We start from the raw sequence: 25948 nt of genomic DNA on the forward strand, positions 1-25948 counted from the left end.
TGTGTTTTGGTTCCGCAGATGACTCGAGTCGGATCCAATCGCCGCCGCCGCCGCCTAAAGGCCCCCACCACACAAATTTTCACCACACCAACAACGTCATCCAGGAACGACCTGAATGCGTTGAGCTCATTGAAGAAGCGCACACGCTGATGTCACCACATGCCCAATACTGGGGTTATATGCGCCCAAATTTTGAGGTTTGCCATCAACCACCTACTCAACTATCAAGTTGGTCAATCTTCAGTAGTATAGTGGTCAGTATTTCCGCTTGTCATCTTGCAAAAGACAACTCGCGGGAGACCGGGGTTCAATTCCCCGCTGGAGAGCTTTCCTTTTTGCTCTTCCTACCTCCCGTAACCGCCCACAGTCCTGGTGCATGGCGTAGATACGTGATTAGTGATCATGTACATGCTTTTTGCGCACCACGAATAGTGGATAGAGTTGGAGTGGAGTAGTCTTGGGATGCACAGGAACTGTATGCGGTATGTCAAATGTTGTTTTTGCAATAAAGTCGTCTTGGTGGCTCGGTTAGGTCTGCGGGTTTGGAAATAGACCGCGGAAGCTAGGGGAAGTAGATGCAGAGAGCTTTTAGTCTAAGGGTGCATAAGAAGTGTATTATGTACATGGAACGTTGTATGTTGTTTTTGCTGAGAAGGGTGTTTGGGGGTTTTGGTCCGTGGTTTTGGGATGACGGCGACCCGTGGACCGCGCAAGTATGTCATGCAAGGCGGAAGACGCGGAAGACTAGGGATACGCGGTTTAGATGGTGCTTTTGGGGACTATAGAGTGCGCTACTTGGGTTATACATGTGCTTCTTCAATCTGGACTTGTGCGGATGCATTGTGAGGTTTATCGGGGCGGGCTAGGTGCGCGGCAGCGCGATGTTGCGGGAGCCCCGAAGTGTCCCGCCTGGCCGCCTGCACCACAAGTGCCTAACCATCGCCTATGCGACGGCTTAGCTACTGTGCATGCCGCGAAGCAGGTATGATTGCTTCACTGAAGGCGCATCGATCTATAGGTAATTCGAATACCAGACTGAACGCGACGAAGCTTTGTAAAAGCAACCACCATTCTTGGAAGGACGACACTGCTGCGCTGTTTGGAATGAACAGCAACTTTACCCAGTTACCAAACGCAGGCACGTATCGGAGCAAACCATGCTCCTATTCTACAACATGCCCGTGAAGCCATTGAGATAGTATACTAGCGAACAGATTCAATGTCGTTGCAGCTAATGCGAAAGTTCACTTTTACCCAGGTAATCCTCGCAAAACGCCTTTCAACCTGGAGCGGACAGCATTTGGCGTACTTTGAATCCTTTTGTTAGAAAGACATGAAATAGGCGAAGTTCTCTTTTTTTGTCGCTCTTTAGAAGTCTAGCTTGCGTGAGCGAGGTAGGGTTTTTGGAATTTGCATCGAAGATAGGAGGGAAGGAGCTGGCACAGCCATTCATCTTTGCAAATACCCTTTTGGTCTTTGAGCGGATTGAACTGGGCATAGCGCAGCAAAAATTTCAAGTCGATGAAGGCATTTTGGAGAAATAAAGCCTTTGGATGGATGAGGAGGGAAAATGGACAGCGGAAAGATGCGGGGTTTTATATACAGCCGCAGCATCGGACGAGCTATCGACACTTTCAATTTCATCATCAAGAAGAGGGGAAAGAAGCGAAGGCCAGTCATGGATAGCCATTCTCGATGTTTTGGTATTATATTTTTAAGAACTCCCGACAGCACAGAGAACATAAGGGTTTTACTTAACTATTTTAGAATATAACTCTATTAAGTAGATAAGAAAGAAAGACTCTAAGTATTATAATATCTCTTATTTAATAAAAAGTATCTTTTGCGTATATAGTAGTTATATAATTTAAAAGTTATAAGTAGCTTATTTTACTTTATATTATTATAGTACTATAAATAAAATAAAAAAGAACTAAAATATTAAATTATATATTATAGTAAGTTTTTATTAGTAAACTAATAATTCTATAGTTTATAAACTAGTCTTAAAAAGTAAAGTTTATTACTAGTATACTAAAAAATATATAACTAAAAGTTTTAGTACTCTAAAAGTAAATAAACTAAAGCTTAAAGTCTTAGCGCTACTACTTCTAAAGTAGTTAAAGCTTCTAAATTTAGACTAGCTATAAAGCTATTCTAATACTAAAGTACTTTATAAAAAAATTTTAATACTAATTTTTAAAAGAATTATAATATAATTATATACGCTTATTAGCTTATAACTAATAAAGTAATATATTTTAAAAGTTTATAGTTAAAATATATATACTAAAATCTTAGTAGAAGTATACTTCTTTTATTTTTTAAATTTTTATAACTTTTAAAACTTTAAAGATATATTAAAAATACTAATAGTAACTTAAAGCTAATACTAAAAGCTATACTATTTAAATAACTCTTTTATAAGTCTCTAAAGTAATTATAAGTTAATCTAAAACTAATTTTATTACTAGTTATATTATGCTTACTAATACTTAACTAAATTATTCTATTATTAACTTACTTTAATTACTTACTTCTAAATTATATTACTATTACTACTTATATAAGTTCTCTTAAGATTATTATAAGAAATAGTATTATAGTAAATTTTATAACTTTCTTTATTATTTTTATAACTACTACTATTATTTATACTCTTAAAGTATACTTTACTAATAATATAGTTTTTACTAAAACTATTAATAGCTACTATATTATATATATCTTTTATAAGTACTTAAAGTAAATAAGTTTTACTATTATTTTTTACTAAAACTTTATATTTAAAAATTTTATTAATAAAATAAAATAGTTCTTTTATAAGCTAAATTTTAATATTATAAATTACTTAGTAGCTAAAAATCTATATATTACTAGAATTCTAAAAAAGCTTATTTTAGGTATACTAATAATTAAGTACTTTCTCTAAAGTAGAAATACTATTTATATTTACTTTACTATATATATAATTAAAATAGAAGTAAAGCTATATTTAAGTAAAGTAATAAAGAGTTATATTTACTAGTAGTAAACTATATTAGAAGAAATTCTTAAAAAAAGTAATAAAAAATAAAATAAAGATAAAAAAGTATTTATAAGTTATTTTTAGTAAGTAAATACTATTATATAAATAGTAGTAGTATTAAAGTTTTACTAAAGCTAGTAAGAGTATAACTATAAAAGAATAGTTATTATATTATAGTTATTAGTAGATAGAAATAATATTATAGTTATAGTTAATAAAAAATAAATATAGTAAGTTTTATTAGTAGTATACTTATTACTATATATTATATTATTTCTAGTTATTTCTAGTTATAGTATAAACTAGAAAGTTATATAAATAAGTATAAGATTACTTTATAAACTAGTAATAACTTTATTACTAATAGTAATATATTCTAAATTAATATTAAAATTATTTTAGTAGTTTTAAAAAAGACTAGCTTAAAGTCTTTTAATACTTTTTAATATCTTTTAATATCTCTTTACTATAAAGATAACTTTAAATTAAGCTTAAAGTACTAATTATAGTAAGTTAATAGTTAAAAAATATATAATATATATTTTAGTATTTTTATTACTTTTATAACTTATATAACTATAGCTACTAATATTTTTTTTTATTAATATTATAAGTATTAAGTATAGCTTTTAAAAAAATACTTATACTTATTAATAATATTTTAGCTACTTATACTTTTTTTTAATTTACTTAGTATTAATAAAGTAACTAGTATTTTATAAGCTAACTTTTTTTTACTTTACCTATTAACTTTATTATTACTTTACGTATTATTTTTATTATTACTTTACTTACTACTTTATTTATTAGTTAAAATACTACTTATTAGTAAAAAAATAGTATATACTTTTTTTTAAGTATAAAGTATATAAAAATACTATTAATTTAGAATTTAGCTAACTATATAAGTAAGACTTATATAGTATAACTATAAGTAAACTTTAAAAAATAAGTAATAAATAATTTACTTTACTATTTTTTATAAGCTAGCTTTATACTAATACTATAAAAAACTAAGTACTTTAGTAGTACTTTATTTTAGCTTAATATATAATAAATATATATTAATTTATTAGTAAACTAATAATTCTATAGTCTATAAACTAGTTCTAAAAAAGTAAGATTTATTACTAGTATACTAAAAAATATATAACTAAAGGTTTTAGTACTTTAGAGATAGATAAGCTAAAGCTTAGAGCTTTAGTACTACTATCTCTAAGATAGTTAAAGCTTCTAAATTTAAGCTAGCTATAGAGCTATTCTAACTCTAAATACTCTATAAGAGAATTATAATATAATTATATATACTTATTAGCTTATAACTAATAAAGTAATATATTCTAAAGCTTTATAGTTAGAATATATATACTAAAATCTCTTTTAGTAAAAGCGCGCTTCTTCTATTCTATAAGTTACTACTTTTAGAAATTTAAAGATACGTTACTACGCTAATATATATATTAAATAATTTATAAGTCTTCTTAGTAATTATAAGAATAAAACTAATCTCTTACTAGTTATATTACTTTACTTACTAAAGCTCTACTAAGTTACTTTATTATTACTACCTTTATAAGTTTTTTTAAGATTATTATAAAAGATAGTATTTTATTAAATTTTATAACTTTTTTTATTATTCTTATAACTACTACTATTATATACACTCTTAAGACCTACTTTACTAATAATATAGTACTTACTAGAACTATTAATAGTTATTACTTTATATACGTTTTTTATAAGTATCTAAAGTAAGTAAGTTTTACTATTATTTTTTACTAAAACTTTATATTTAAGAATTTTATTAATAAAATAGAATAGTTTTTTTATAAGCTAAATTTTAATATTATAAATTACTTAGTAGCTAAAAATTTACGTATTACTAAAATTCTAAAGAAGCTTATTTTAAGTATACTAATAATAATTAAGTACTTCTTTTAAAGTAGAAATACTATTTATATTTATTTTACTATATATATAATTAAAATAAAAGTAAAGTATCTAAGTAAAGTAATAAAAAGTTATATTTACTAGTAGTAAACTATATTAAGAGAAATTTTTAAAAAGAGTAATAAAAAATAAAATAAAAATAAAAAAGTATTTATAAGTTATCTTTAGTAAGTAGATACTATTATATAAATAGTAGTAGTATTAGAGTTCTACTAAAGCTATTAAGAGTATAACTATAAATAGTTATTATATTATAGTTATTAGAGAATAGAGATAATGTTATAGTTATAGTTAATAGAAAATAAATATAGTAAGTTTTATTAGCTATTACTATATATTATATTATTTCTAGTTATTTCTAGTTATAGTATAAACTAAGAAGTTATATAAGTAAGTATAGAGTTAGTCTATACTATAGACTAGTAATAACTTTATTACTATAGTAATATCTAAATTAATATTAAAATTATCTAGCAGCTCTAAAAGAGCTAGCTTAGAGTCTTTTAACGCCTTTTAATATCTTTTAATATCTTTTTACTATAAAGATAACTCTAAATTAAACTTAAGGCACTAAAATATATATTAATAATATTATTTATAGCTATAGCTTAAAAGTATAAATAAAAGTAAAGTAAAAGTTTAAAGATAGTAGTAGCTATTAAGTAATAAAATCTATATTTAGGTAAAATATTATCTTATATATGTCTTATATAGGCTAAACGCGAAGGAATAACCTAAGGAAGAAAGAAGAGTATTAAATAATGAATGCTCTGATATCGCACTCGAACACATGTAATTGGTCTCTCGCTTTTCTGAGAATGAGAGAAAGACGTGCGACCTTGTCGTTCAAAAGACAGAACCGCAAAACTCTCGGAGCGGACCATGTAAGCTTCGGAGCAAGTTTTTGAAGCGACTTTCAAACTCCTAGCTAAGACATGTAACTTTGAACAGGGTACAAAGAGCGCTGGCTCATGGCCCTGGCACGTCGTGTTTTGTTTCAGCCAGATCTTCCAGTCATCGACAGTGGCTCTAGGGTTCTGAGAGGAGCACAGCAGCGCGGACATGTCTTGACTTCATAGTCATTTTGGAGAAGAGGAAGATTGCTCAGACATGCGCAGTGCCACCGGAGTCTTTTGGTAATAAACACAGAGATCTGTGAATGAAGAAGAGAAAAGATAGAAGGCGCGCGAAGGTATTTATACCCGAGCACCACCCACTTCCCATACGTAACATGATCCAGTCATTTGGAAAATCATCGAGATTGGAAGCCAAGGTATAATTCAAGCCCAATTCCAGAAACATCATCGCATTGAGAAACGCATTTTTGAGGATGTGAAAACCGCTTTCGAGACAGAGGTTGCAAAATCTTCGGAGACGCAGAACATGATAGTGGGCGGGTACGTTTTTGTGTGAGCGCAGCGCCAGACACATGGCACGATCGGCTTATCATTTTTGGGAAGAAGACCAGAGCCGGCAGAAAAGTCATGATGAGCTTACTCCAGAGATTTTAGTGTATGCTCATGCAGTCATGTTGTTTTGTTTTTTTGGAATAAACTGCCAGGAAGTCGCCAACAAAACATGAGATTGACTTTGGGCATTTTGGCAGGAAGAGAGAGCCCGCAGTCATGGCATGACGCTCTATAGCTTTTGGTAAAAGTGAAGATTTGTTTTGTAGGAAGGTAAAGAAGAGTAAAGGCAGGAGGCATTTATATACCCACACCCAAGCGCCGAACGCTCGGACACTGGAAGAAATCGGGTGGTCAAAAGTAGTGGTGGTGATCATCATGATGTATATATATTTCACGACCATATTGTTTTGGCCGTTTCCTTCTGCTATCTACGTATACACTCACCTAGCGTCTTCGTGCACATGAAAGTACTCATTAACGTTCAAAAAGCCTGTCGTCTTCGCCATACACTGGCCCGTTTATCGCGCCAGTCCACACTGCAGAAAGCGCCGACGCTCAATATATACCAACAGCGCCCAACAAAGAAGCCACTAAACTATGCAAAACGACATTCAAGAAACCAAGTAGGAGATACAACGCGAAGGACTGACAGGAAAAGTCATCATCCTAACCGCTATAAGTACGGGCCCCCACCACCCTTCTCAAACTCCTTAGGATCCCTCGGACTGAGTTCCGAGCCATCGGTATCCACCCTTCTTATCGCCGGCTTATTCTGTACTCTCTCGGGCTCAAACCCAGGACTAGAAGTCCGCGGCATATCCCAGTCATCCGAGTAGCCTGGCGGTCCGACCGGCTCATCATCATCATCACGGCTAGCTATCGGAAGGAGATTTGTTGAGTCACCCTTCACAAGGCCCAGTCTCTCTTCCTCGGTAGCAGTAGCAGCTGCTTTGCCCTCTCTACTGCTCTTCCGGCTATGCCTACTAGTCGGGCGCACTTTGCTACTTGACGCTTCGCCTGTGGATTCTGAGCGATGCCGAGAGAAAACGTTTTGGAAAGAAAATTGGCGTTTGGCGATGTGAGGGTTTGGTCGTGGGGGAGCGAGGGAGTCATTTGAATCGGTACGGCTGTGACGGTACTGCGGGTCGGGGAGCGCGGCGAACTGGATGTGCGTGTCGATTGGCTTGTAAGATGTGTCTTGTGTCATTATAGTTTGCTTGTAGGATCCGGCGTCTGATTCGCGGTCCGATGCGCCGTCGGCTTGTGGGATGGACGGGAGTGTCTGCATGCCCATTCCTGCGGTCCCTGGAGCGTGAGAGCTGCCGCGACTACTAGTCGATTTGCCTCGGGAGCGCAGTCGTTGGAAGAAGCCGGGGTGGAAGCTAGCGTTATCGTCGTCGTCGTCGGATTCGTCGGTCGGGAATTGTGACATCCCAAGAGGGGGGTGGATGGTTCGGGTTTGGACAATGGTGCCGCTGCGCGTCGGTGGCCGGTTGGGGTCGAGAACCGTTTTACGTCTTCGGAGACCGTCAAACTCCACCTGCTCGCCCTCACCAATCGGTTCCATGTGCTCTTCTTGAATCTTCTTTGCCTCAGCAAGCTCCTTGTGCGACCTAGCCTTTGACAGTGATCTGAGGATTGCCGCGCCGCCGCGAAGGGTGTCGGCTCGGGGCTCGTATTCTGGTTCTTCCATCTCTGCGACGGTTCGCACTTGGTCGAGGTCGCCCTTGAAGACGGCGGAGTCGGGAACGTCCTTGGCCGACTTGGAGAGTTGTAGTAGCACGACTCCGGAACAAATCTGCAAGAAGCCCATGATGACGGTGACGATCTGAAGCGGTGTGCCTTTGAAACCCTGGAAGAGGACGGCCGAGGTGACGATAGTCGCAGAAGTGAAGAAGACGTAGTAGGTTGGTGTTACCAAAGCAGCATTGAACAGATTCAAGGCTTTCTGGGCAAAGCTTAGCATACTCCACATGGCCAAGAAAGAATGAGGGACTTACGTTGAGGTAGATGATCTCCGTCAGCAATGTGACAACCACAAAGACGAGCAGCACGTAGAGGAACCATTCCTTAAACTGTCCGCCGTATGTGCCAGAAGCCTGCGCTACTACAGCAGCACCGAGACCTTGGGTTGCGACAACACTCAGTCCTCCGATCAGACTGCAGATGGTGATGTAGACCATCATGGTCTTCTTTCCGTACTTTGGGCCGAGCCAGAGAGCAATGACAACACATGCGACGATGACGACACCTGCATAGCTGAGGAAGCCGGGCGCAATGACCCATTTCTTCATGTCTTGAATACGCGCGACAGACGACTGCTCTGGCGCGTTTACTGCAATGACAACAGATCCGATGATGCAGTTGAAGCAGCCCACCTTTCCAACAAAGCTCAAGCGTTCCTTCAAGAATATAGTCGACAGTATAGCGCAGATAACGACGGAGAGGGCGCCCATGGGGGTTACGAGGATAGCGTCGGTGAAAGCGTATGCGACAAGATTACTGCCAGGTATTAGTAGGATGTACGGACGTGATGCCTCGCAGTCTGTACCATATCTCTCCAACAATCATGAGTGTCATGCCGAGCCACCACCAGGCGTTCTTGAGGTATCCGTAGCCTTCTCCCGCCTCTTCATTGTACTTCTTGTTCGCCTGTAACAGACCATGCTTCTTAATAACAAACGACGTGCCGATGAAGACTCCCGATGCAATCGCCAGGACGAGACCAATGATTTTGTACGAGCCTGGACGGGTTCCAGTGTCGCCGCCCATCCCACCAGCGCGGGCATCCAGCTGGGCGGCGGCGTGGAGGACGTGTGCTGTTGCGTCCATAGTTTGGTTGGGTCGCAGCGTGTGCTACCAAGTGCTAGGGCACCGGCGACTCGACCTGGGGGTGTAATTGATTTTGAGGCTGTTTTACCGCGGAAGCATGGATAAAACTGTTGGCGACTTCAATGCCGTGTGTGAAGGTGAACGAGGCTGCACGTGGAGGAACGCTGGATCGCGGAGGCAGGCACACTTTGGGAAGTCTGTTTGGACAGGGTCCAGGGCGCCACGGAGATGAGAGAGGAAGGCGCGGAGCGGTCGCAGAGGAAGTCGCAAAAATCGGAGAGGAAGGCGCGAGTGGTAGGGGCTTTCTGTTGGTGAAGTACGAGGAAGGCGCAGTCTTCGGTGCAGATGCGGGCCGTTGGTGCGTAATCGTGGTGCGTACAGCTGAAGGGTCTAGATGCGTAGGTGATTGGTGCGCGGGTCGTCGTGGTGTTTACACGGCTGTTGGGGGCTAAAGCGTGGCGCAGAGGGGCTGCCAAACGCTGTTATACAAAAAGTTGCGGCGGAGATTGCTTGAGTAAACAGAGACTTGCGACAGCAGAGGCCGTCCCGCCGCCGTCAACATGTAATCTTGCTGCAGGGGCAACGGCGCATGGATCGTGGGTGTCCGGGGGGCTCTGAGACGTCACCGGCCAAGAGATCGGCGCCCGCCCACCAACGCTTGACAGCTGCCGCGCCAGAAATAGATGATCAACACTCGCCAGCCAGTACGCGACGTCTGATATTCCTCACAGCTGCACCTCCAGCGGCATGATTTGCAGTGTTCGAATATGGCAGTTGAAATCGACGACCACCAGGACATCTTCGCCGCCGCCAGCGTGGCTCAGATCCATGAGGCCCTCGGCCAATTGCATGAGCAGGAGGCCAGCGTTACCCAGCGCCTAAACGCCCTCATCGCCTCGCAGAAGGATCTCTCGCGCGAACTCGGTCGCCTCGATCTGCTCCGCGCCCACCTCGGCACCCAAGCGGTCAATACGCGAGCCATTAGCAGTGGCATGCTCTCCGACGCCGCCTCGACTGCGAACCGAATCTCCAGCGCCGTCAAGCGATTAGACCAGGAACAGTCCAATGTCAAGGCCACACTCGAGGTGGTGGAGCAGGTGGCGGAACTCAAGGCATGCGTGCTGGGCGTACATGGGTCTATGGGAGCTCCCCAGGACTGGGAGACGGCAGCGGGCTATCTCAGTCGCGCCGCCAAGATACCCGACGACGTCGTGAATGGCAGCTTCGCAGAGGAGATTGTACCTACGGCCGAGGTGCCTGACCCGCCGCGCGTGACGCTAGATGCAGCAGCAGAGTCGCTATGTGGTCTCTTCCTGCGCGAGTTCGAAAAGGCAGCGCAAGAAGGGGACGGCTCCAAGGTGACGAGATTCTTCAAGCTGTTTCCCCTGATCGGGCGGACAAATGTAGGACTGGATGCATATGGCCGCTATGTCTGCCAGGGAGTAGCTTCACGCGCGCGCACAAACTTCAACTCGGCCGCGCCTGCCCAGAGGAATGAGGGCTTCTTCTACGGCAACACCATCACAAAGCTGTTCGAGCACATTGCCCAGATTGTCGACGGTCATGAGCCACTAGTAGAGCGCCACTACGGACCAGGCATGATGCAGAAAGTCATTGAACGTTTGCAGATTGAGGCTGATGTTCAAGGTGGTATTGTGCTTGACACATGGCATGAGGAACGCCACATTGACCGCAAGCTTACCGATATCAAATCATATGCCTTTTCATTCCTTGTCCAGAGCTTTCTTCCCTCACAAAAACCTGCATCCGGAACACCTCGCTCTAGCTCGCCTGCCAACGGTGCTGGTCGAGCAAGCGAGGATGAGGGAGTGGACATGAAAGAGATTGACGGTTTGCTTGGAGAGGGCGCGCTGATTCTGGGACGCTATGCCTTGTATGCGCGGTTCCTCTCAGACAAGTGTGCAGTAAGTGATACATATACGCCTTCGCGATCAATAACTTACCCTTGCAGCCCTCCGAACCTGAAGACCGCATCGACTACGGTTTGGTGATGCCCAACTTCCTTGCGACCAGTAACCTCCACAAGAAAGTCAACAGCCATCTCATCGAGCCCGTTAATGCAATGACAACCTTCTTCTTCCGACGATCGGTGGAGAAAGCTTTCCAGTTGGACGAACCACCAGCAGATCTCACACTGAACCCTACCAAGCCTCTTGGATCTAACCCACCCTTCATTACTTCTGCTGTGGACGATGTCATGTACATTGTCAATCAGGTCATTCAGCGGACACTAGCAACCTCGCAACGTGCTGTCGTCTCTAGCGTCGTGCCTGCGGTCAGCCACATTCTAGGCGCTGAGTTCATTGGCATGATACAACGGAAGATGCGCGACGAAAGCTACCCCAAACCTGTCATTCAGGGCGGTCTTCCGCCAGAGGATAAGGTCATTGCGTTCCTGGTACTCATCAACAATCTCGACATCGCGAACGACTACGTCAAGCGCATAGTCCAGCAGCAACTGGGCCGTCAATCACAAGGCGGCGAAGACGACGTGAAGTCGCCACTACACGACCTCTTCCCATTCGGACATGACGCGGTCTTCGTGGAGAACACGTTGAAAGCAATGGAGAAAGCCTTTGCATCCAAGAGCGGAGATTTGCTCAACGACGGCATCACCGTACTGTTCTCCAACGTTCTAAAGCCTCGCATTCGACCCATCCTGGCTGAAGCATTCCGAGACGTCAAATACGATCCCGAGGATGGCGAGAACGAAGATGAAGAGGAGGAGGACGTCGATGTGGTAAAGTCGCGTTTTGATCGCGGCTGGGGAGTCGTGATCCGTCCCATCAAGCGCATCTTGACCTCAGCGAACTTCGACCGACTGCTCGCTCTAGGTCTGAACTCGCTTGCGTCGTCACTTGAGAAGCGCATCAAGAGCTACTACGGCAGAGTAAATGAGTTGGGTGCTGTTAGACTCGAGCGCGACATCTCTGGCATCATCACAGCGGCTACAAGTGGCGGCGCCTACTCACTCCGCGACGTTTTCCAAAAGAGTACGCAAATGACTCTGATCCTGAACATGGAAGACGATGAGTTTGCAGAAGTAGCGGAAGATACATCAGGCGACTCGGGCATTCCCTGGGTGCTGGACGTTGAAGAGAGGAAGCGAGTAAGAGCCATCGTCAAGGGCTGATCAGATGGTGCCTGGAATTGTCCTTCCGGAGCGGGGTTCATAGACGGAGGAGCATCCTTGGCACGCAATCTATACAAATGAACGACTGTCACCCGCCTCGGTAGTGGTTTATTGTCCGCAAATGATTTCTTGTATCTCCTCGTATCGTGACTGCTCATGGCACCTTATTAGTACCACGCTGCGATCCGTTGCAACCGAGTGACATGTGGCTCGTGCCGGCTTGGCTGAACTCTCACACCTCTGACGGGGAACATCGCACACGCTCAACTCCATCTTAACCCATCGGCGATATCCTCTAATCGCTATTTCATTTTCGCATCGAATCGCACGACATTATTACGTTGCCAGGCGACTATCGGCCCGTCGCGCACGCCACGATGAGGCTGTCACCCGCAAAGATCCTTATCCCTTGCATCTCGCTTCTCCTGCCATCCCTGTCTTCGGCCCAATGTCCGCTCTACCAGACTTACGCTGCGCAATACCACGAACCCTTCACGCAAGGGACGTGGAATTTGAGTTATGCTAGACCGATTGTGCCGTGTCGGACGTATCGGTCGGAAGAGGTGGAGAAGACGATTGAACGGTTACGCGGTGTTATTAAGGATCCGGATCTCTTTCGTGTACGCGACTTCGCCACTGCAGTGTCGTAGAGATGGTGTGTTGATGTGATGACAGATATTCGAGAATACATGGCCGAGTACTTTGGATACGACTATTGCATGGCGAGGATGGTCAAATACGACTAGCGACCCGGACTCGTTGGAAGGACCTCTGATGAGCATGAAGCCTGAAGAACTGACTTTTGTCATCACCGGGGATATTGAGGCAATGTGGCTGCGCGACTCTGCAAACCAACTCCAAGCATACATCTCGGTTTTGAAACAAGATGACAGCCATGACAGCTTGGCTGGTCTATTCCGCGGAGCTATAAATCTACAAGCACGCTACATTCTCGAAAACGCATTTTGCAACGCCTTCCAAGCACCGGATGAGAGCGGTGTTGAACACAAGAGCAGCATGAACAGCGATCGCATCACCCCGTCATTTGACTACTACAAAGTCTTCTCCTGCCAATGGGAACTGGACTCCTTGGCCTCTTTTCTGCAGCTCTCCGTCGACTACGTAACCGCCACAAAAGACTACGACTTCTTCGAGAAGAGCAGCAACTGGACCAAAGCCGTTGAACAAGTTTTGAACACGACAGAGAGCATGACGATAGATTCCTACACCGAGGACGGAGAATGGCAACACACGCCATACACATACTGCGCTCCCTACGGCGGCACCCCAATCAACAACTGCAACGGCAGTCCGCACAAAGGCAACATCGGCCTCATACGCTCATTCCACCGCCCCAGCGACGACGCATGTACATACCAATACCTCATCCCCTCCAACATGATGTTCTCCTCCGCCCTCAACACCTCCTCAACCATAATGTCGCGCATCACCTCCCGCGAGAACCCGCTAGCCGCACGCATGCAAACCCTCAGCACAGCGATCAACCGGGGCGTGGAGAAGTACGGTATTGTTAACGACCCCAACTTCGGCAAGGTGTACGCGTATGAAGTCGACGGGTACGGCTCGGTGAATATCATGGATGATCCTAATGTGCCTTCGTTGCTTTCGGCGCCGTTTTTGGGGTACACGACGCTGCGCGATCCCATATACCAGAACACGCGTCGGAAGATCTTGTCGAGGGATAATCCGTACTATGCTGTTGGACCCGTGATCACTGGTGTGGCGAGTCCGCATACCTTGCCCGGACGACCGTGGCCCATGGCGCTTATCATGACTATCCTGACCAGTGAGGATGACGATGAGATCGTTCGGAATTTGATGTGGTTGGTGCAGAGTACGGATGGGCTGGGGCTTATGCATGAGAGTGTTCATGCGAGGGATAAGGGCGTGTGGAGTCGGCAGTGGTTTAGTTGGGCGAATGGACTGTTTGGGCAGATGGTATTGGATTTGGAGAAAAGGAAGCCGTGGGTTTTGGGTATGAGTTTTCAATAGCGGCTGTAGATGATCCCCATCATAGGTAGCTTTGTTGGAAGTAGCATCAAAGTGTGTATGCCTTTTCACAGATATCTTTCAGTGACTGAGTACTAGGATATATACATTGAGTTTAAAATCTTTGACCTTTGCTAGAATAACGTATTAATATGTCGACATAAAGATTAGGAAGCTTGATGTTTAACAGCATTCATGACCACGATGTCTACATAGGCTTAAAGAAACTTAGTTCTTTACTGTCGTCAGTATGTGTGAGGAATGCGATAGCCCTTGTGGAAACGGAGTGCAACCTGACAAACAATACGAAGAGCCATGCGCACGTAGGCTGGCGCCTTTTCCGTAGCCCTAGACTACGGCGACGGTACCAGGGCGACAATCAGTGCTCCAGGCAATGAGTATGGCTGCCCTGTGCTGCTTGCGATTCCCGACACCGTAGTCTTGCTCCATGATAAATCGGAAGATGAAAGCAAGCTCAGGATCGGAGAGGTTGTTCTTGACGCATGACGCTGAACCAAACTCGTAACTTACAGCGAGAAAATGATTATGACGGCTGATTTCCTCGTACCACTTCTGCTAGATGGTGTTGAAGTCCGGCAACAAGGTAGAAGCCTACCAATACAGACCATGCTTGAGCTGCCACATACCACTAGCTTTGATCTTCTCGCTTACATGGCCAGTGCTGAGATCGGCCATTGCACCGGGAAACTCCTTTGTGCGGGGGATGAGAGTCGCAGAGTCCCAGACGTTTTCGGTCTCGGACGATTGGTCGGGGTAGACAGCCTCGACATGCTCTTCGAAGGCGGTACGGGCGCGAGTGCGTCTTGCTTCTGATCAAATTAGCATATGAAGCTCTTCGAACTAGCTGGAGCTGTGAAAGGGACATGTTCTTCAAGGGAGATTAACTGGTCAATGGAGCTGATGGGTCGAGTCACTTGTAGACGTCAAACCTATCTATAATTTTATAAGTCTCCTGAGTAGAAGCAAATGTATTCCTACACGCTATCTAGCCAATGCGCAATTTCTTCCTGTAGCAGCTATGTCAGATTCTTGGCTATCTCCGAGATCAAATTTTCGGGCAAAAATGATGCCGCCACGTCGATCCACCTCACAGCGAGACCGTCGGGACAGCAAAAAGACAGCTGGATGATTCAAGCGAGGCTCGAACTCGCGACCTTTCGCGCGTACAACAGAGACGAGACTGTGAGGCGAACGTGATAACCAACTACACCATCGAACCAACTTTGATGCCAGATTGGAAAAAAAATTGCAATATATTTTGCGAAATCACGAAGGAGCGAGCTCGAAAGACGAGGGTGGGGTTGAGTGCGGGGCAAAGGAGCTGTCGTGGCATCGGTACGCATCTCCACTGAGAACTTCCACCAAATCAAGTTGGGCGTAAGTTGCTTGCTGACTTTCGCTGACACGATGCACCGCTTGTAACCGCATGGAGCTGGTGGTAAAGTCGAGTGCCCAACATGGCATCGGAGGTCTGATGAAGGGCGTTGCTTACTCCTACACCTATTAGTACAGCCTTTAGTAAGGTCTCTCTTACCGACAGCTCCTCTCTCGGTCTTCCACATTTCCTGGATCTGTTTCTGGTCCGCAATGTCGACCCTCAAAGAGCAGCTACCATGGACGTTGTCACCGCTCATCGTCAACGCGCCCATGGCAGGCTTTGCAGGCGGTAAGCTCGCGTCAGCTGTAACACTGACTGGCGGCCTCGGTATGATCGGAAGTCTTCGCAGTATGGACGACTTGCGGAAAGAGTTGGATATCGCGACCGACGCTTTCAAGGACAGTCCCGAATTATCGGCGTCGCGTGTTCTCCCAGTTGGCGTCGGCTTCCTTCCCTTTGTGCTCAAACTCGAAGACATTCTTCCGGTGTTCGATGGCTACAAGCCCGCGGTCATCTGGTTTTTCGTGCCGAAAGATCTGGACGACTACGCGGAATGGGTACCAGCGATACGCAAGGCTTCACCGGAGAGCAAGATTTGGATCCAGCTCGGCAGCGTCGCGGCAGCTCTTCACGTTGTGAGGATAGCGCGGCCTGACGTGCTGTGTCTCCAAGGCGCGGATGCTGGTGGTCACGGCTTCGAGAAGAGCGCAAGCGTCGTCTCGCTACTACCGGAGGTGGCCGACGCGCTTGCTGCGGAAGGCTTTTCACGTATACCCCTCGTTGCCTCAGGTGGTGTCGTCGACGGACGCGGCGTCGCTGCAGCACTCACCCTCGGTGCCGAAGGCGTCGTGATGGGAACGCGTTTCCTCGCGTCTAAAGAGGTGAACGTCCATCCGGTGTACCAAGCCGCAGTTCTGGAGGCGCAAGACGGCGGTCAGGTGACGACGCGTTCGAAGCTTTTTGATCAGTTGCGCGGTCCCAACATCTGGCCGGAGCTGTATGATGGGCGCGGGTTGGTAGCACAGAGCCACAAGGATTTCGCGAACGGCGTGAGCCTGGAAGAGATACAGAAGCTGCACAATGAGGCCGCTGCGGGTGAAGACAAAGGATACAACACGGGCTTGCAAGGGCGTGCAGCAATCTGGGCGGGTACTGGTGTGGGCTTGGTGAAGGAAGTGCAAAGCGCGGGCGAGATTGTGCAGGAGGTGCGGGAAGGTGCGAAAGACGTTATGGTTAGGGCCGCAGCGAGACTGAAGTGAGTAATAATATTGTTTACGTTGCATCATGCCAAGAAAGTGAAAGTGAACGCGACTTTACGGCAGGAAGGAGCGTTGTTGACCACGGGAAGCCATGACGTCACGTGTTTAGGCGCAAACTTTGGGATCTTGAAACTGCCCAGGTGAAGGGGAAGCAGACATTCATTTTGATGCGTTGCAAGAGCGTCGTATCAGTTCTGCCACTGGTCATCGCGTCGACTCGTCTCCTTGCTCAGCTGGTCATGTTATTTCTTCTTTCCTAGATTGCGGCGTCGCACCTCCCTACACGTAGTAGATTAAATACCCAACCCCTGGCGCATCCTGTTCATCCAGCACCTCTGCTCACTTCAAAACTGACAAAGCTTTCTCATCCCTCTCCACCATGTCAACTTCTAAGGATATCCCAACGTTCGATAGCCTCCGCTCTTCTAGCACCATCGTTCTGTCCTCTATGGACATGCTGCGAGTGCGCTTGTCGCTCTTTGGGTCTTTGGAGTCTTCAGTCGAAGTTGCGGACACTCACGACCCAGACTCTAAATGTGAACCATACACTACCGACGGTCATTCCTTTCACAAGATCTCCACCTCGCCCGCAACGGAACCACCGGTCTCGTCGATCAGCAGCATACACATAGACGATCTAGACACATGGGGATACAGATGGGAAGGAGAGCATCGGTGGGATAACGAGGACAATCAAGAGTGGGTCGAAACCGAGAACGATGAGGATCGGGCGCTTTTGCGCTGCTGCGGCATGGCTTGCCCACCGCCTCCACCGTCCCTCGAGGTGCTGCCTACTACGCATTCCTTCGTTACCGTGCACGATTACATCACTCAAGTCCATGCTTGGATCCAAGCTCTCAAACCAAGCATTCTGGAGGCCCTGTGCGAGTCGCGCTCTCCTTCATCGAGGTTTTACATCAGCTTGATGTCCCTGAAAGTATTGATTTATGAGGAGGACTTTCGGGCGGACAGTCTGTGGAAATCAGTTGAGCAACATGTACGACGACGCAGAGACGGCACGATGTTTTCTCGAGTACACTATAACAACACACTAGCTGCAAGCCGATAGTACTCACATTCTCGGTGCCCAGTATCCAGTCTCAGATCTAGGAAAATGCATATCTACGCGGATTGCAGCAGTCTCCTCTACTTTCGCGTAAGCTCTGTTGATAATTCCATCAAACTAGCTTAAAAGTCTGTCGTTCTAATCTACTCATCTCATGCACGAACCGGCCTTTCCACTTCTTCCGTCTCTGTTTCTTCTTTTCGTCCAGCTGGGCAAATTTACTGTCCCGCTGGTCCGATGATCTTTTACCTTCATCGAGTGTCTCTATCTGGATTTTGCGACTCACGTCAAGGAATTCCTCCAACAACCCAAGCCTACCTACTCCAACTCTTCTGTATACACCAGGACTTTCCATCGCCACTATCAATGCGTTGTAGCCCTGCGTATGTCCCTCGCCAAATTTTGGTGCAGTCAGCGGTATAGCGAGAACCGGAGGAAGTAGGGTATTGTGGGGGCTGCCAACTTGGTCGCGGGCCTGTTCTGCCTTATCTAGGTCATGATCATCCCAAAAATTAGCCACTAACGCTGTGACACGATCAGAAACTCCTTCTACGCCCTTCCAATAATTCTTAAGCTCTTGGCAGTGGTTTTTGTACAGCCTGATAATGGGTGCCCGAAGTACAAGCGCAGCTTCAACAATGTCGCCAAGAAGTGGGGGGCCTCGCGTGTTGTAGGTGATTTGAATGACTTCTGTACACGGAACGTACTGCCAGGAGCCTCGCTCAGGTGTTAACCAATACACGGGACGTTTAGCCGACGCCCATGACCAGCTTGGTATGATTCCTGGTTCAATTGGATAAGGCGATTCGAAATCGGGACCATGTCTAGAGCAGTACCACAGAAGATCGAATAGTAACGTGTCCTCCCACAGTCCAGCTACATATCTCTTTCCTGGGCTCATGGCTTGAACTTGGCTCGCGAATGCTGCTATCGCGGGAAACTTGTCCTTTTCAAATGTGAGATTCCGCCAGGAATAGCCTCCTACTATCCGGTACCATAGTGTTTGTAAAGAGCTATCATATCTCGACATGTTGACTGCAATGTGTTCTGGCAAAGCGAGGGTTCCCTTTGGCTCGCCCTCGCTGACTGTTACTTCTCGACAAGACCACGTGACTTCTTGGGCGCCGAAATGAAGCACCCGTCGTGATAGATTGAGTTCTTGGAATGTCCATCCGCGCTTGTACAATGCTTCTCCACCTTTCATTTGTTTGAGCCAATTTGACTGGCTAGCATACCGCCCTGGTGGATCAAGCTGCTGTCGAACGTGTGCCCAGGGATGATCTGGCAAATGGGAGCCAATACGAGACTCTGAGCTAGAATTGAACAGTCCTTGTGATGCATCTTCCGCTTCGACTGCTGCAATGGTGACGTATGCAAGTATATAGATATCTGCCATACGAGAAGCTTGCTCACGCCAGTCACAATCATCGTCTTGCACAATGCAAAGGCTGTCGATCCATATATAATGAATGTCGAGCTCTTTGCAGACTACTAGCGCATCTCGATACGTCTTCGGAAGGCTCTCAATCTCCACACCCGTCTTGATATGTTCGCTTCGATTGTGAGTGGTAGTCCTGATGAGGTTCTCGGCATTACCCCAGCAGTGACTCAAGCACGCATATCGGTCTGGCTCCACATCTTCCGTCAGAGCAACAGAGTTGTTGCCGATGCGCAGAAATCTGATGCCTCCAAGCTTGTCCATGCGTCGTGTAGTGCCACTCCGGCACTTTGAGTGGCCCGAGGAACACTCGCCGATCCAAGTCCTGATAGCATCGAAAGTCGCGTTGGATGAAGTTTTCCCAGTGATGAGAGAAAATTCTCCCTCTCCATTTAGCTGTGTGATCATAGTGGGATTGTCTGGAATTCTGTTAGCTTCTTGTGGAATATGTGTGGACCAAAGCGCAAACCAACGCAACGGTGAAGAACGACAACACACCTGAGCTTTTGAGTAGGCATTCAAACTTTTCCCAAACAAACCCTCCGCTCATCGCCTCTGCCGGGTAAAACATCATAAATTCTCCAGTCTTCCAGAGTGTGACATTCAATGTCTGTACTTGCGACCTGACATCAATCCATTCCAGGCAGGCTTTCGCCAATGCATACCACAAACAGCCATCGTGAGATAGCTCACTACGGTCGCCGACAGATGAACGATCTACCGGGTACTTGAAGCCGCAGCGCTTGTTGACACAGTGTTCGCACTTATGCCCCAGCAGATCGGAGTGGGAGAACATGATCACCGTGGCCTGGGTTCATCATAGGGTTTTCCGTGAAATCTGTAAATGTTGAGGTAGATGGAGATGGAGGACGAATAGGCCAGAGAGAGCTTCAGTAGGCACTCGTGGAGATGCACAGCCGCCGCTAATACCAACCGAGGCTAGCGTGGGCCCTTGTCAACTGGTGCTTGCCGCCAAAAGGCGTTTACACAGAGTCTACGGCCTCCCAATCGGCCAGTATTCTAAGGCTACGTCGCTATGATCTTTGTCATCGAGCCTGATAAGCAGTTTGATTCATCTCCAAAGGAACATAAGATGATCGTCAATACCACTATATCTTCACCAGATATTTCGATTGTTGCTGAAGATTTAAAAGGTGGAATAGAACAGGGAAACGGCCTGCAGAATGACACTGAAGCGATGAACAAGGATATGTATCCATGGGCGGAAGAGAACTAAAACTAAAACAACGATCCAATCAAACAAAAGCCCACTACACCCACCAACCAGTGCAACATACCCCTCACCTCAGATGCATGCCTTGCCGCAGCACCGGTGAACTCCAGTGGAGCCGTCTGCTGTACGGGTGCAGCGCTGGCATTACTCGGCACTAAAAAGCCAGCCGACATAGTAACTACCGGTGCCGGCGGCGGAAGGTTCTCTGTCGCAACAGCCGGTACGGATGCGATTGGTGTTGTCGAAGCAACAGTGGAAGAAAGTACGAGAGATGTTTCGAATGCGCTCGACAAGACTGAAGAGGCCGGGGTTACGGAACTCGATATGTTGAAGGTGGGAATGGACGATGAAGATGGCAACGAAGATGAAGCTTGCGTCGCGGATTCAACCGATGATTCCATAGACGAAGCGGGGACGACAGCCGAAGATTGGTTGGCTGTGCTCGAAGTCACAGATGTTGCGTTGCTTGTCGCAGCCTCCGATGTGAGAGAAGCAGAGCTCAATGTCTCAGCAGCTGACGACGCGCTCGCGGAAGCAGTCACTGTGATTTCCGCAGTCACCTTAGAAGTAACGTAAGCAGTGCTTGTGACCTCCACAGTCGAAGTGCTCTCGGCTAATGTTGTCGTATTGTAGAGCGACGATATTGCTGACGGGGTGTACTCAATAACCGGGGTTGTTGTAGTAGCTGCCGACGAAGTCGTAGAAACAGCATAGCTGATCAGAGTCGAAGTGGAGTTCAGCAGAGAAGTAGTACAAGGCGTAGAAACGACCTCGCTCGCCATTGTTGAAGTACTGTTCAACAGCGACGTCGCATCTGCGGTGCTGCTTGCCAAGGTGGAGGTAGTGTTCAGCGCAGCAGTCGTAGACACCATACTAGTCATCGCAGTGGAAGTAGTATTCAAGAGCAAAGTCGTAGACATGGCGCTGCTCATTGCTGTTGACGTAGCAATCGACTCTGCGGAGGACGGAACAACGTCGCTGGCGAATATGAAGGTGACGTTTGGCATCAAAGTGGGAGCCGCGGCCATCTCACTAGCAATGCTCGCTGTAGTCTTCGCTGTAGTGTCTGCAATTGGCGTTCCAGATACGGTCGCGCTGAACAAAGATGTCATGTTGGCTTCTAGCTTCGGCGCCGCGGTCATGTTGGCTTCCAGCTTCGGAGGCACGGATGTAGCTTCAACCATCATCGGCGGAGGTGGAGGCACGATAACGCCTGTAACGTTGTCGAAAGCATTCTCAGGCGCTGCGCAGCCGGATAGTAGAGGAAAGACTGCTGTGAAAATGTTCTCCTGGACACCAACTGCGTTGAAAGGTGGTGGAAGGATTGGTATCGAAACATCGAGAGCGATATCGATTGAAAGGGAAACATTTGCTTCGACCAAAGCAAGAGGGCCCAGGCTGAGAAGTTCGGGGGGAAATTCTGTTGTTTGGTTGGCGAATGGCGCACCCGGTTGCGTAGCATTGCTGCTGTTGCTGGCACCACAGTTCTCCGGAATGTTGCTCGACAACTTCGCGTCCAGACGGGGTAGATTCAAAGATGGGGTGACTTCAGCCTTCAGCTGATCCAGAAAGTCGAAACCAATCGGTATGGCAGGGACGAACGCGAGACCAAGCAAGATCTCTGCGTCAGTTATGTTAACGTTGACGGGCAGCGGAGTGAGACTAGTTTCCTGGAAGCCAGTAACGCGGCTGCTGGCAAGATCAGCAAGCTCCACTCGGATACTGGAACCATCAGGAACCTGAGAGCGTTAGTATTTCAATAACAACCATGTGGTAAGATATGTACCGTAAGCTGGAGTCCGTAGTTGACTTCAAGTGTACCGCTGATGTTAAAGTCAAAGGCGAGCCTGGGCTCAAAGATCGCTCCAGCCTTGCCAATACCCGGAATTGTAAAACCAGCAATAGGAAGTTGGAATAAGGCGACCTCAAACTTCCCAGAGCTGGGCGGTCTCGCGAACAAGTCCAGTGTTGCACCAACACCAGTAGCCACAAGCTCTACGAAACCACCACTGATGACGTGCGAAATCTCTTTGCCGTCGTCACCGCCTTCGAAGATGTCCGGAATGAGGTCGATTTGGGAAAGATCGATGTTGAAGGCACCCTGTGAGAGGGCGATTTGCCCACTTGTCGCGCATCGCTTGCACCCAATCTCGATCGGCAACGGTACATCAGGTGCTCCAACAAGGCCAGCAATACCCGATAGGAAAGCTTCGACCGGGAAAGTGGTGTCGAGAAGCTCCGACGATAGGTCAAAGGAGACAGTGTTGACATCGTCGGGAGTGTCTGCCGGTATGTCGACCTTGTTCTGTCGCTTGTTACGAATCCTGGCGAAGTCGGAGTGGCGTCGGTAAATGTGATCGTCTGTGGTGTGGCCGAACGATATGTCGACATGATCAAACGCTGCTCGCCATGTTGTCTTTGAGACGGATAGCTCAAGGGCTTCACCGTCCTCAGCGAACGACACGTCATTGACCCTGTGATCGTCAGATGAAATCACCGAAACGCCCGTGAGAAGCTTACCGATATACTGATCGCTCGCCGTCATCATTACAGCCCTCGTGGGATGTGATGATCAAACCACCATCCGCGTCATGACAGGCCGCTCGGGCGTCTCGTGCTGAAGAAGTATCCACAAAGTGTAGCTTCATCGTGTCATCCCCACATTGCACATCCTTGAGGTGATGTTCATGCTCTTCCAAGTTGAACAGTGGTCTCTGCCCGCTGACTTTGACCTGCGAAGCAAATGTAGACTCGTCATTCCAGACGTTCTCATCTAGCGTATCGTCAGTATTGGTACAATCTCGTGGCTGCTACAACATACTGTCCACATAGGCCAACTCAGATTCGAATCTCTTGGTGATCCTCACGCCCCTCCGATAGAGATCTGTTCGTTTTGTAGCTGCTCGCAGCAGCCGATGCGTCTCAAGGTCACCACCTGAGATCGCGGCAACGTCCGCGCTGAAGTATGCGATTAAGAGAACGGCAAATGCGCCGCGTAGGCTGGAAAAATGCATGTCGCGCGCGTATTAACCGGAAGAGAAGAGTTAAAGAAACGTTCGTGCTCTTGTGAGGACCAAGCAGCGTACGAACGACAACCCGATTATTAAAAGAATGTAAAGAAAACGAGCGAATGTAAAGAGCGTATACCTCACTTCGAAAAGGAATCTCGCCAGCGAGTGTAGACGACAAAGATATATAGAAAAGAGCCCACACACGAAGAGAATCCACACGCACCGAGAAGGAAACGGAAGATACCTACCCCTACGAAGATCGGACGAGAACCAAGCCTAATAGAAAGCCCGACTCATTGCGAACCCCAGCACAGCCAAGCCAACAGGCTGTGGAGATCATACACTGCACGGTACCTGCATTTTTTTGGCACTGCACAGGTTGTCTTTCGCAGCGAGGGCTGCACCACGCGTGGTAAGGCCCAAGATCCTCGGCCCGTGGTTCGCGTCGCATGTTCACGTGTGTGGTCTAGTCTATCGCGACCGTGGCGTGAATGGCATGCGCTACAGCTGTCATAGGTCCGTCAGTTCATAAGACAGCGGAGTAATGGTACGGGGGTGGGTTCTCAAACGGGGATTGTGTGAGAAAGGGTTCTGTTTGCCTCAGGTTCTTGTCCAAGCAGGTGGGGCGGCCTAGTGTCGCTAGCGCTGCACTATTCTGCTTTTCATCTCTTGCTGCGACAACCCCTGAGGCTTTTCTATCGGTATCTTCAATTGCAGGACTTTCGGGACTTCCGGCAGGTAAAAAGGGCCTTTGGTGTATTGGTAAGGGCTTCAGAAAGGTAAAGTTATGCCGAGTGGTGTATTGGATGCTTTCAGACAAGTAAGGTGCATAGCACGAAGGAGCTCGTCGACGTGGGATTTGACTCTTCTTCATGAGTAGCGCACGATGAATCCACTGAAGGATTAAATGCTGTGTACCATAAGCCCGAAAAAGCCCCAAAGGTGCCCAGATGGTGGCGCAGGCTTTAGGCATTAGCCTTGGCCTTTGCTGCATCTCGAGAACGCTGACATGTGTAGCACCGTCCACAATACCATCAATTATCCTCTCGTGCTTTCGACCCGCCCCACAGAATGCCGCCGTCTGGAGATCTGTATGCCGATGTACCGCTCAATCTCGGAAAGAAGAACATCAGGCTGGTGACCCTGCAGCCCGGCGACGCGTCGGAATCCATCAAATGCGATCTGCAGAGCCACGCGCTGGATGACGAGTGTCCAGCATACGTCGCTCTTTCGTATGCATGGGGTGCCAAAGAGCGATATGACGATATTCATATCAATGGCATGTCTTTCAGAGTCGGTCGCAATCTGTGGCACTTCCTCCACCAAATGCGTATGCAGCGTCAGGACGCCGTCTTCTGGATAGACGCCATTAGCATCGATCAAGCGAATGTACTCGAGCAAAATCACCAAGTGCAGATGATGAGGGAGATCTACACACAAGCTTGCTGTGTGTGGATCTGGCTTGGTGAAGCAGATGATGCCACGTTCAGCGACGTCGCGATGCAGTTTTTAAAGACGCGCGTTGCTTTGAATGGCAAAGATGTCAATACGAAGAAGTTATGGAATGCTCGTAAAGCAAAAGCTATACTAGGGTTGTGTGAAAAGGAGTACTGGAAAAGGATCTGGATTGTGCAAGAAGTTTTACTGGCGAGAGAGACAAAAGTTCTATATGGCGGCCATTGCGTACAGTGGATCAAGATACAGCAGCTATTAGCCGACCTCCAAGCCATTTCGGACAGAGGGAGAGCTCTTCACGTCGTCGGCGTACCAGCCGTTCTTGATAGTCCAGCTGCAATCATCATCAGGGCAAAAGCGCAATGGAACGGCGATCCTCAACCTCTCACATTACTACTCGAACGATATCATAGACAGCATTCAACTGATGTCAGAGACAAGGTTTACGCCCTTCACGGATTGGCAAGTGATAACAATACCATACCCATCAACTACAGCATCGAACCAATAGAACCCCTCGTACAGATTATGATCCACTACGCATGCTCGCCGTTGACGTTCAGGATGGATATCAGGGTGTTCAGGAAAAACTTACTCAAATTTTCAAAGTTGATGCGAGAATCACTCAAGGTCTTTTGCGATGAGGAAGAGCTAGTTGACCGTCTCGCAGAGGCTCGTCGTAGATACGATACTTCGTCAATGC

The 25948-nt window shown here is 46.5% G+C and overlaps 5 protein-coding genes and 2 non-coding genes across 7 annotated transcripts; 4 read left to right on the top strand and 3 right to left on the bottom strand.

Annotated features, from left to right (window-relative positions):
• Positions 1-237: 237 nt before the first annotated feature.
• J4E88_009020 lies at positions 238-326 on the top strand. The gene has a single exon. It is a non-coding gene; the product is annotated as a tRNA-Asp (tRNA).
• Positions 327-7060: 6734 nt separating this feature from the next.
• J4E88_009021 (uncharacterized protein) lies at positions 7061-9219 on the bottom strand (the record flags this gene model as incomplete). The annotated part of the gene is made up of 3 exons (XM_049402627.1): positions 7061-8335; positions 8388-8889; positions 8939-9219. The coding sequence occupies 3 exons, from the start codon at positions 9217-9219 to the stop codon at positions 7061-7063; spliced, it is 2058 nt and encodes a 685-aa protein (XP_049251482.1).
• Positions 9220-9986: 767 nt separating this feature from the next.
• J4E88_009022 (uncharacterized protein) lies at positions 9987-12373 on the top strand (the record flags this gene model as incomplete). The annotated part of the gene is made up of 2 exons (XM_049402628.1): positions 9987-11144; positions 11192-12373. The coding sequence occupies 2 exons, from the start codon at positions 9987-9989 to the stop codon at positions 12371-12373; spliced, it is 2340 nt and encodes a 779-aa protein (XP_049251483.1).
• A 689-nt stretch (positions 12374-13062) lies between these two features.
• Positions 13063-14386, top strand: J4E88_009023 (uncharacterized protein; the record flags this gene model as incomplete). Its single annotated transcript, XM_049402629.1, has 2 exons — positions 13063-13070; positions 13120-14386. The coding sequence occupies 2 exons, from the start codon at positions 13063-13065 to the stop codon at positions 14384-14386; spliced, it is 1275 nt and encodes a 424-aa protein (XP_049251484.1).
• A 1144-nt stretch (positions 14387-15530) lies between these two features.
• Positions 15531-15623, bottom strand: J4E88_009024. Its single transcript has one exon. It is a non-coding gene; the product is annotated as a tRNA-Val (tRNA).
• A 368-nt stretch (positions 15624-15991) lies between these two features.
• On the top strand, positions 15992-17041 carry J4E88_009025 (uncharacterized protein; the record flags this gene model as incomplete). Its single annotated transcript, XM_049402630.1, has 1 exon — positions 15992-17041. One exon carries the CDS (start codon positions 15992-15994, stop codon positions 17039-17041), a length of 1050 nt encoding a protein of 349 aa, XP_049251485.1.
• A 4398-nt stretch (positions 17042-21439) lies between these two features.
• Positions 21440-23793, bottom strand: J4E88_009026 (uncharacterized protein; the record flags this gene model as incomplete). The annotated part of the gene is made up of 5 exons (XM_049402631.1): positions 21440-21593; positions 21722-22518; positions 22566-23253; positions 23300-23552; positions 23601-23793. The coding sequence occupies 5 exons, from the start codon at positions 23791-23793 to the stop codon at positions 21440-21442; spliced, it is 2085 nt and encodes a 694-aa protein (XP_049251486.1).
• Between the last annotated feature and the right edge of the window lie 2155 nt (positions 23794-25948).

The sequence above is a fragment of the Alternaria novae-zelandiae genome (genome assembly GCF_023758075.1).
Source record: "Alternaria novae-zelandiae strain BMP 2774 chromosome Unknown scaffold_22, whole genome shotgun sequence".
Lineage (NCBI taxonomy): Eukaryota > Fungi > Ascomycota > Dothideomycetes > Pleosporales > Pleosporaceae > Alternaria > Alternaria novae-zelandiae.